An 11,199-nucleotide genomic window follows, 5' to 3' on the forward strand; every position below is an offset into this window, starting at 1 on the left:
TTATAGAATTCAGCGAAAGAAACCAGCGGACACACCGTCTAAATCAACCAACCACCCGACTACGTGTACGATTTGTTATTGGAAATTTTCGATTATTCCAACGCTCTACTCGTTACCCTATTCGCCGTCGTCACTTATGAAACTCCCCTCAGTGATGGCCGTTTTGCTTGACTCCATGTTATCCTTTCAAGGGTGAGTGCATATGAGTCGCATATGTCGGGTGGAACTCAGGTGTCGCTTTCGTTGTTCGTAAAACCGTCGAAGTTGTATACCTCCACCAACGGCAAGACGGCATGCTCGATCAGGGTCGCTTTATAATTTGAGTATTATGTTGTTTCAACGTTTCATTATTTTAAGAAATGTTTTTTTCTTCTTGTAAATTTTACTTGTAGCGCTGCAAAAAGTTTAAAAAATCAAGAACATCGAAATACCGTTTGACCAGAACAAAAACCTAGCACTATTGTAATGTTTCAGTGCGACCTAAGTTGATCCCTGAGCGTCAGTGCACTGCCCCGTGGTATTTGAAAACACCGCCAAACGCTGTTAAAGGCGGGCGTAACGGGCGACTGATTTCCGGGAACTTTGCCAGCGTGGCTCCGCCCCCCAGGTCTGCCCTTGGGGCTCGGTCGCCTCTGCGTAGAAAGCCTTCCCAACTCTGCAGCACTGAACAGTGCGCGCTTCCTATTTATAAGTGCGACATTTCTAGCGCTATCCACCAAAGCTTTCGCCCTTTTTTCGTCCACGAGGTCTTTAACGCAGGCTCGGCCGTCATGGAGCCCTCCGCAGACGGGGACGCGACAGAAGTTTTGCCACCCGAGGTGTGTATTACGTCGCTCTCAGGCATTCGCATGTTAACTCAGCGTGACATGGTTGATTTGCATCGTGTGGTATGTGGCGCTTATCGTCCCAAAGCTACATCTGTTACGTACGACGTGGAAGCTCCCGCAGTTTCCACCACCCGGGGTTCTTTAACGTGCACTGACATCGCGCAGAACAGTCGGACGCCACTCCGTCTCCGCGGCCGTTCAAACGTTTACGCAGCATGTGCACGCTTTTCTGTGTCATGGGCAAGTTTTCGTGCAAGGGGGTGGGGCGATAGGAGCACAGAAGGTAAACGCTAAAGCTATGTTCGTTATCATAAGAAGCTCTCATCCCAGCGAACAGCATCACATTTGCCGCTCAATTGAAATGTTCGTGGCGTCGACGTACGTAGCAAATGAAGAGCTTCGGTGGGTACTTCCTCATTTGTATGTGTGCTGTCAAAACAAAAAATCGCTATTTGAGTCGGCTCGCGAACTTACTAGCAGCGTTCATGAGGCTGTTTTTACAATAATGTCGCGAAATAAAATTAATTAAATAGGACATAATTGAGATGATATTTTCACGCGAGAGAAAAACTACTTCCGAGAGCATATTTTCGAGAGAGTGAGAGCATGCTTTATAGAGGGTGACGGACTGCCGAATGGAGCTCAAGCCTGCCATAGAGCCAGTTCCCGACTCATCTTCACATCATGCTTAAAAGCCAGACCAGACTCAGCCTCCCTGCCCCCTTTCCTCATATATTTCTCTGAAGGAACTGTCTGGCTAAGCCATTATAAATACAGTGCGCCGCATTTCTTACCGTGCCTAGACAGCGTGTACTGTTTTATGTACTGCGGCAAAACTGGCACAGAGCACATTTATCGCGGGCAAGTCTATGCCGCGCAGGTGTTCAGTGGGTACGGCCTCTTTTTTTTTTTTTTATTACTACACAATTTAGAGATATTTTAACGCGCTAGGCGGCGTTCACCTATATGGTACAATTTAATGGAAAACTATAATAATTGCAACTGTCATGTCATTGCGTTCAAGTATTAATTTTTTTCCTGGAACTAAAGACTGAAATAGACTATATAGGCTCCGTAGCAAAGTTCTTTCTGCGAGCTATTTGGTCACTGCTGTTAAAAGCATAAATTTCTAAGGCCGTTCCTCGCTCCATTCACCCTGCACGATTTACGCGAGTTCATGCAGTGCACAGCGAGTGCCGTGCAAGTGCTACACTCGTGCAGCGCCAGTTGAGACGTGCAGGCGTAGCGCGGCACTAGCGCAAAATAGAAACGAATGCTAAAGTGCAGAAGTCGTGCAAGCCTTCGCGCGCGCTTGTCACGCCTGTCATTGTTTGCCGTGTCTCTGAGCTACGAAGGAAAAGTAAATGGAGCGCGACTTGGGCTAAGGAGTTTCGGGGCGCGTTGCTCTACGAGGGCGTGGACGTTCGGTTAGCCATGGTGACTGGTGTCGTCGCCCAACACCGCCGATACGATTGTGCCATCAATATACATATTGATGTTTTGGGAGTCACCGCTCAATAAAGCAGGATAGTTAAAATCTGGATCATAGCTTTGAGTACAACCTGCCAAAGGGACATGTAGTGCGAAGAGAGGATAACCGATGGTCGCTGAGGGTAACAAACTGGATTCCAAGGGAAGGAAAGCGTAGCAGGGGGCGGCAGAAAGTTAGGTGGGCGGATGAGGTTAAGAAGTTCGCAGGGGTCAAGTGGATGCAGCTAGCACAGAACCGGGTTAAGTGGAGATCTACGGGAGAGGCCTTCGCCCTGCAATGGATATAATCAGGCTGATGATGATGATGATGATGATGATGATGATGATGATGATGATGATGATGCCAAAGGTCGAAGGAGAAGAGGCGACGCACGCACGGCTGAATAAAGCCAACGTATTTGAAAACGCTGGATAGCAAACAGATCAAGCTATCTGCCTACGAAAACTAGATGAGTAAAATAAGCAAAAAATAAAAGAACAAGTACCATGCAAGCACGGCGTCGGCGCATGAAGAAACACGTGCACGTGTTTCTCTTTTTGTAGACCGAGCGGAGCCTTACCTGGTGTAGTGTACATATATCCATCCTCTGAACCTAGTTGTTGGCCATCTTCTCCAACGATAGCAGTTAATAATGTTTTTACGCCGTTGACAACGTCAAACACGCTGCCGTCGTTTGAAACTGACATATTGAAGGGTGAAATCACGCACGCATCTCGCTTTCGTCTGCTGCGGCACTGGCTGCACGCAATCGGCACTGTCAGTCGAGAGAGTGTAGAATTTTTCTCAACTAGCACCACCGTGACTAGTACTGCACATCTACACTTGTGTGAAAAGAACTGCGTCGTCTAAAGGACGCTAGGCTACACTCGTGAAAAGAATGGCGAAGTGCTCCACGAAGAGAACTAGTGTAGGCAGTGTAGGTGAATCGAACGGACGACATATGACCCATGTGTGCGGTATTAGCGACTGTTGTTTTTAATTTCTTGCCTTTTGTGTTTCACAGCAACATTGTGTAATATTTCCCACGTGTATTTCGTACATATAATGAACTGTGGGAAGCAAAAATGATGTAAAGCCCTCGAACTCAGATTTTCTTGCCGAATCACTTTACGACAGCGTGCTGTCGAGAAAAGCGAGAAGCGAGAGAAACGAGAAAAGCCACTGTGTGTGTGTGTGTGTGTGTGTGTGTGTGTGTGTGTGTGTGTGTGTGTGTGTGTGTGTGTGTGTGTGTGTGTGTGTGTGTGTGTGTGTGTGTGTGTGTGTGTGTGTGTGTGTGTGTGTGTGTGTGTGTGTGTGTGTGTGTGTGTGTGTGTGTGTGTGTGTGTGTGTGTGTGTGTGTGTGTGTGTGTGTGTGTGTGTGTGTGTGTGTGTGTGTGTGTGTGTGTGTGTGTGTGTGTGTGTGTGTGTGTGTGTGTGCGCGTGCGCGCGTCATTGCGCTTGTGTGTACATCCTCTATTCATCCGATAACACATGAGGAGTAGCCCCTCCGAGGTGGCGCAGTGGTTGGGCCGCTCGGCTACTGCGCTGCCCAAGTATGCCTTCGTGTGCTGTGCGATGTCAGTGCATGCTAAAAAAGCCCGGGTGATCGAAATTTCCGGAGTCGGCGTCTCTCATAGCCTCAGTCGCTTTGCGACGTTAAACCCCACAAACAAAGCCGAACATGAGGAGCGCGTTTGAGTAAACTTGAAGAGACGTCAGTCGCTTTGATTTGGCAGTGCTTTGTTAAAAAAAGATCATTTTAATAAATATTTCTTTCATATTTTTTTCCTTTTTGCTGTAGCTTGAAATCTCTACGACGCTGTTGTATGAATATACGCATTATTCCAAGACATTAGCTTAAGTTTGCCGATTTTCTGCTGATTACTTATGTGTAATTGATGAATGGCAGACGTATACGGCATTCCGTGCACTAAACTCTAGACGGAAAAGTCGTAAGAGGTTGACTTTACGACGAATTAGCATGTGCTACGTTCCGTTCTAGGAAATGCAAAGGGGCACTCCTGAGCAATGCAGGCACCCAACAAATAAAATTTCACCGGCTTACATACGGGGTGGTCAGCGCTAGCTGGTTCCCGTGATCGTTAACACAAGTATGACGCTGTCCAAGACCGCATCTGCCACTGAACAATGTCAAACTACCCTACAGTTGTCCGTCAACAATAGGGCGGATACGTGTCTGAATGCTAGCATTTCGGTCTGGGTTAGAGCCTCCAGTTCGATTTAAGTTGCCCTGACTGGTTTTTTGCTGTGTGACGCGCTCCTTTGCCCCTCGCCCTTCCTCCGTAAACGCAGAGCCACGTTGTCATATAGCGGTGTCAGCGGCATCAGTCACTGGTCGCTGTTATCTCTCCGCCGCGCAACGTTCCTATTGGTTCACGCGCAACCTCCCTATAACTTAATTGCTCTCTTCATTTCTCCAACCGCAAAGGTTCCTTCATGACAGTCAGGAAATGTTTGTGGAGTGTTTCTTAATTGAAGGAATATGTGTGAAAAATAAAAAACGTTGTCTGTAATTGTACATGCATGTCTTGCTCGAAATTTTTGCCTCAATTTATCGAAAAGGTGAAACAGCTGATGAGCTGCGCTCATATTTCGCGTTAGGAAGTAACGTAATCGTCGACAATCTTTTTTTTCTTCAGACCTCCGATACTGTACAATACTGCGCCCAATCCTTTCGCCGCCAACGTCCTCGCCCAGCCGTAACATTGGGCCAGGCCTGTGGTTCAGGTGGGGGGACTCCTGCCTCAAGGTCGCTGGCCCAATAGCATGCAGTTGAGCAGCCTTTCCCAACTTTGGCCCGTCCTCGATTACGCCTTTTGGCACCTTCACGTCGTCGGCGATCCTGGGAAATGAGGCGTTTGTCCGGAACTTTCGATCGTTGCCACTTGCGTTGTCTTAGTTTTCAGAACTAAGCAGTCGGATATCAACCGAGGTCCGGCTCTTTGTAGCGCTGCTTCTTCGGGCCAGCACGTCACAATCCCGCGATGGGTCGTCGCCTTCGAGGGGGCAAACACAATAAGCCAACTTGTAGTGTGCGCACGTCACAGCTGTAGTGTAGAGAACAGGATAAAGTTTCCTTGGATCCGAGGCGACAGCTGTGTGCATATGTTTCCAGTTTATCTGTGGACTGAACAATGACGGCGGGAGGGGGGGGGGGGGGGGGGTGAAACAGGTTGAACTAGGCTGCAGCAGCTAACACTACATAAGAGAAAGGTATAGGAACACAAGAAACGAGGCTTACTTAGAACGTAATGGAGATGAAAACGGGCCCAAAGCATCAGAAAGACTCTGCAGAAGGTGCTCTTTGTTGGCTGTCAATTCCCCTTGTGCTGCACCTTTGTTTTTACTTGTTCTCTACCCCTATTTTTTAAGTCAGTCTTGCGGCGTGCGTTCATATATAATCCTTTGCTGCCTGTAGTTGCTTATTGGCTGTCACCTCTCTTGCCGTGCACCGATCTTGACTCTGATATTCACGATAATATACTGTGCTCATAAAACTGAAAGGGACCGTCAGGGCCCCCTTAGAAAATCTTTTTAAAAAATCGTAACGTACGTGTTTCTTCCCCCTCCCTCCTTGTTTTTTGCAGCTGTTGCGGCGGATTTTTTCCTTCCTTGGAGTCAGTGACAGGCTGAACGCAGGGTTGGCCTGCAAACAATGGCACGCATTGGCTGTGGACGGTCGTCTTTACGGCGACATGGCTTTCTTACTGGAGAGAGACGTGCATGAGCGAATGACGGCACTCGCAGAGTCCTCAGCAGTAGTGACATGGCTCAAAGTGAAGAATACTATTCTGGACCCAGGTGCTAAGTTCTGGGAACACGTGGGAAAGACATTGAAGAAGCTCGAATTTAAAAGCTGCGACTTTCACCAAGATGTATTCGTCTCTTTGCTGAGCAAATGCCCAAATCTAGAGCTTCTCGCTATTTCGGACTGTGACAATGTAGTCTTGAAAAGCGGGCAGTCAGTCCTAAACGAAGCAGCCACTGAAATTCGTTCCGCGCTGACTGGAGTCAACGCTTTAGATCTTTCGGACAACAAGAGTTTGACCGATGCTGCATTCCACGAGCTTGTAACGGCAGTAGGTAGCTTAAACGTCCTTTCATTGGAGGGTTGCTCGCTGTGCGCGCATGCTGCTGTCTACCGTCGGTTCTACCCGGCAGGAAGTGGCCACAGCGCGCTTTTGCTGACATTCCAGGACATTTTCCAGACCCTCCTTATGAGCGGAGCCCAACTACGAGTACTCAATTTGAGCCGCACAATGATCGACGACAATGCTGTCACCAAACTCAGCGAAGCATACTCCCAGACATTGCAGGAGCTTCACGTAGCCTCGTGCGCGCTGCTGAGTAGGCGAGGAGTAGCGGCCCTGTGCCTCAACGTGCCGGGACTCAAAAGCCTAAACATCGCCCACAACCGCCAAATGGATGACAGCTGTGTGATTACAATTTGCGCTAACCTCAAGGGCCTGGAAGAGCTTAATGTGTCAGGCTGCGCAAAAATCACATCGGAAGGATTAAGCGCATTAGTTCATCTTGGAAAACTCCAGAACGCTGGCTTTTCCGACTGCAGTGGCTGTGAACCAGAAGCATTTGTCAAGTTGTTTTCTACCCGGCCTTGGCCAGGAATGCGAACGCTCGACCTGAGCTCTTGCAAAATAGATGACACGGTGGCGAGGCGTCTGGCCAGACTGATGCCGATGCTTGTTTCCCTCGATGTGTCGCACACAACGCTGCTGACAGATGACGCGGTGCGCATGATCTGGACCCACTTGTGCCTCCTAAAAGTACTCCGCATGGCAGGCTGCACGAGAATCACCGACGCAGCTCTCTACAGTCCAGGAAACTCAGAGAGTCGCGAGCCCGCCTCCCTGGCTCGTCTGACCGGGCTCAAGACTTTAAGCTTGAACAGCTGCTGCCAGGTGTCGGACGCGGGAGTGTTGGCCGCGCTGTCCTTCCGTGAGCTCACAACTCTCGACCTGGGCCGCTGCGACCTCCTCAGCGCTGTGTCCTTGAAGCACATTGCCTCACATGCTCCCAGCTTGTCCAAGCTGGTGCTGAGTTTCTGCGTGCGGGTAGGTAGTGTCCGCGAGACGGCTGCTGCTATGTTCCCACATTTAGGCTGGCTGCCGCGGGCTGAAGCTTGCATGATAAACTGTTGGTTACGCGGATCATGTGTGAGACTGTGACCGCAATGCTTACGGCTTCCTTCTGCAAACATATATGTTGCAACACACGTGTGCCTAGGGTCTGTGATGACAGCTCCAAATATATACAGCGCCCGCATAATTATTATCGCACCAGAGTACGCTTTTTCGACAGGGTGACAAGTCTGACCCGTTCGTTGTCTGTCCAGAGGAGAGGATATAAGTGTAGTTATCCACACATACAGGCTGTCTAGCATGAAAAGGAAAACGTGCAGTGTGTCGTGAGTTATTGTGAAACTCAAGATTGGCGGGTTTCACGTCCCACAGCTGCACGTGCATGAAGAGCTCCGGAATAATTGCGACCGCTTGGGGTCCCCTCATGTGCACTGGCATGGCATAGCACGTCTTTCGCATTTCGCCTCTACCAAAACACGAACGTTTCAGCCAGGATAGTTGCAAGGCATGATCCTCTAACAGACAATCCCATTGAGTACTGCGTTACACATTTTGCGAAGACGGCATAAAGTGGGCAAAAAAGTATACGTTATTTTTTATTTTTGCCTCATCAGTGAAGCGCGCGAAACACATGGAGCTTGCAGCCGCTTGCCTCCCGACCAGTTTACTTGCCCCCCTTTTGTTACAGATGGGTTTGATAAATATTGCGGGCATTCGTTTTGTGTCTATAAATGTTAATACAAGTCAGAAAACTTGTTTACACACCTCAACCTACGGACATGCCGAGTTGGGTTTATTTGACGCACTCAAATGGGGGCGGCGGCTTTGATCAAGCAAGGAATGCGTAAATATGGAAGATAAATAGCGGCAATCCAGTGTCAATTCAATGTCATGCAGGTTCTTCTCGAACCTGCTCTATCGTTTGCAATCAAAAGGCGAAATTGTGCAATGATAAAACAAAGAAATACTCTTCACCCAGCTGCACATAAAACGCGCACATAAAAGAAAACATATATGTACACAACGAATACACTTTTCCTTGTAGACAAGAATCAAACGTGCCTTTCCATTTTGAGTATGTTCTTTTTTCGCGCATTTAAAGGCATTAACGAACTTGCCCAAGTTTCGATGTGAGATGTTTTCAACTTTGATTTACCCTCGGCGTTAATTAATGTCAGGCATAGTTGGTTTGCGGCCATATTCAGCGAAATCCTGCTCACTTCTTTCACGAGTGTTGTCAACTACCTTCGTTTTACCGTAATTACCCTATTCCAATGCACACCCAATTTATCCGCTTGGGAAAATGGAAAAAGCGAGGTTTGTGCTAAACCATTGCGGCACCCCTTTCACACCGTCAACAGTCACGTTGCGGCCTGGGAGTAGCAATGATTAGCGGTTAACTGAACCAACGAACTGCCAATGATCCTGTAATTTCGGATTCCGGAGCGACTCACGCTCGGATGCTACGTGTGAACTCACTAAGCGGAATGTTTTCCTGACGCTATTAACTCGTCTAAGAAGGCAACGGCCAGCGCGAGCATGCAGGGTAAATGAGGTGGAGTCGAAATTTTCGGTAGTGCATTCGATTCCGCACAATTTAGGATCTCTTATTGTACTGCGAGAGCGGCAACATTACGCGGCGCGTACTACCCGCACCTTGGCCACACAATTTCGGCCGGTTACAAAAATAAAAACAAAAAAAAAAAAAGCTTTTACGCGGCAATATATGCAGTTCGGCTTAAAATCTGCAATACGCGTGGCTAGATACAAGCCCTATGTGCGATCGTACTAGGCGATCTAGGCTCCATGGAGCAAAGTCTGTTGCCATTTTGTTATGCCAGTGACGCTGAGGCTTATCCTAGCTTGGTTTTGGTTTTGCGTCTTATTGCAACATGCATACCGTCCTACAGTTAGACTTTTGTAAAAAAAAAAAAAAAAATGACGGCCAGAATCGGGAAATTACGGTGTTCATTATTGACAATATTTGTAGTCAGTGGAACGCCGAAGGCCATGCCTGCAGTGAATCACCGTCGCATTGATTTTCTTTTTTGTCGATATGTATATATATATAGCACGCATTCATGCCCACTTCTCTCCCTGCAGCTAGACGACGCTGCTCTAACACCGGTGCTGTTCCTGCTGCCAAGAATGAAATACATCGACATGGAAGGCTGCGCAGACATCACGGATGGATTTCTGCTCAAAGCTGCTAAGCGCATGTCACTGAAGTATGTGAACGTTAAGCTGTGCAAGGTGACGCTAGATACGATAAAACAGACGTCGAAAGAACGTCCAGATCTAGAACTGGTTCATACTGCTCGCGCAGTAGTAGACTGAACTCCGAAAGAGGAGCGAGTGCGTCACCTTTACCGACGGACAATTTTTTTTTTTTTTTTTTTTTTTTTTATGGGGTTTAACGTCCCAAAGGAACTCTGGCTATGAGGGACGGCACAGTGGAGGGCTCCGGAAATTTTGACCATTTGAATTTGTTTCCAAATCTCTTAAAATTCACGGTCCCACGCTACACATTGAAAAAATGGAGCCGTGTAAGTGAAACACAGGCGTAGTTTGCGTCCTTTATGGTGTAGAAGACGTTTAATTCCCGTAATGTATCAGCTATAGCAAGCACAGGCAGGGATGCCTTTCTAGCAGCGTGCACTGCGCCAAAGTCAACCCAGCCTGCTATCAAAAGGGTATTTTCAGTATTTGGAGACGCTCTGTGGAGAAATTTTAACACGGCAGCGTTAAAGTTCGCGTATGGTTGAAAACCCTGCGTCGACCTGGCGGCGTCGGCGTGGCGAGAAATCTACGTCACGGATGAGGTTAACGACCTTAGAAAAAATTAAATATATGGGGCCTGTAATGTGAATGAAAGGTTGGCGTATGTCTCAACCGACTTAACTTTAAGAAGTAATTGATTTCCCGCAAAGAAAATCTTTAATGTTTTCGTCATGCTTTGAACCCATGAACGTCGCCAACCAGGCATACGACTTGGCCACGTGGGTTCGCTGACTGAAGAGCAAAGGGGGAGGGGGGGGGGGGGGTCATGACGACGTTATTAAATGGACGGTAATGTGGACGAGAAACAGAGTATGTGCGTGCGTGCGTGCGTGTGTGTGTGTGTGTGTGTGTGTGTGTGTGTGTGTGTGTGTGTGTGTGTGTGTGTGTGTGTGTGTGTGTGTGTGTGTGTGTGTGTGTGTGTGTGTGTGTGTGTGTGTGTGTGTGTGTGTGTGTGTGTGTGTGTGTGTGTGTGTGTGTGTGTGTGTGTGTGTGTGTGTGTGTGTGTGTGTGTGTGTGTGTGTGTGTGTGTGTGTGTGTGTGTGTGTGTGTGTGTGTGTGTGTGTGCGTGTGTGTTGCGTGTGCGCGCGCCATGCTTGAGAAGATGTTAAGCGTGGGTATCGCTTCCATCTTTCTCGGTATGTTGAGGTCATGGAAGGAGAGTACCATCCAGGACCTAGGGTTAGTTTGACGTTCGGTACCAGGAAACGGTAGCCTCGTCTCTTGCTGCGCAATAAAAAGAGCTCCGACTTGTCGAAAGAGTGCCTGAGATTCCCTCTGCGCACGTACATCTGGACAGTATCAGCTGCAGTTTGTAGGGCATCTTGCATGGCATCGTGAGAGCCTGAAGGGGCCCAGATGGTGGTATCATCTACGTGCAGCTCCTGATTGGCTACTTCATGTGCTCCGAGGGAAGCTTCCTCAGTAATGCTTCCTTAATTAATAAGCTTCCTCGTGGCAAGGATGAATACAGTGGGCGAGAGAACAGACCCTTGCTGTGGTC

At 48.2% G+C, this 11,199-nt stretch overlaps 1 protein-coding gene across 1 annotated transcript; it reads left to right on the forward strand.

Annotated features, from left to right (window-relative positions):
• The first annotated feature begins 627 nt into the window (after positions 1–627).
• LOC146205716 (uncharacterized) lies at positions 628–9,755 on the forward strand. Its single transcript, XM_084607671.1, has 3 exons — positions 628–818; positions 5,907–7,391; positions 9,522–9,755. The coding sequence occupies exons 1-3, from the start codon at positions 771–773 to the stop codon at positions 9,753–9,755; spliced, it is 1,767 nt and encodes a 588-aa protein (XP_084463797.1). The 5' UTR covers positions 628–770.
• The last annotated feature ends 1,444 nt before the right edge of the window (positions 9,756–11,199 follow it).

This window comes from Amblyomma maculatum, chromosome 1 (genome assembly GCF_055883805.1).
Source record: "Amblyomma maculatum isolate TAMU_Amacu chromosome 1, ASM5588380v1, whole genome shotgun sequence".
NCBI classification, from domain to species: Eukaryota; Metazoa; Arthropoda; class Arachnida; order Ixodida; family Ixodidae; genus Amblyomma; species Amblyomma maculatum.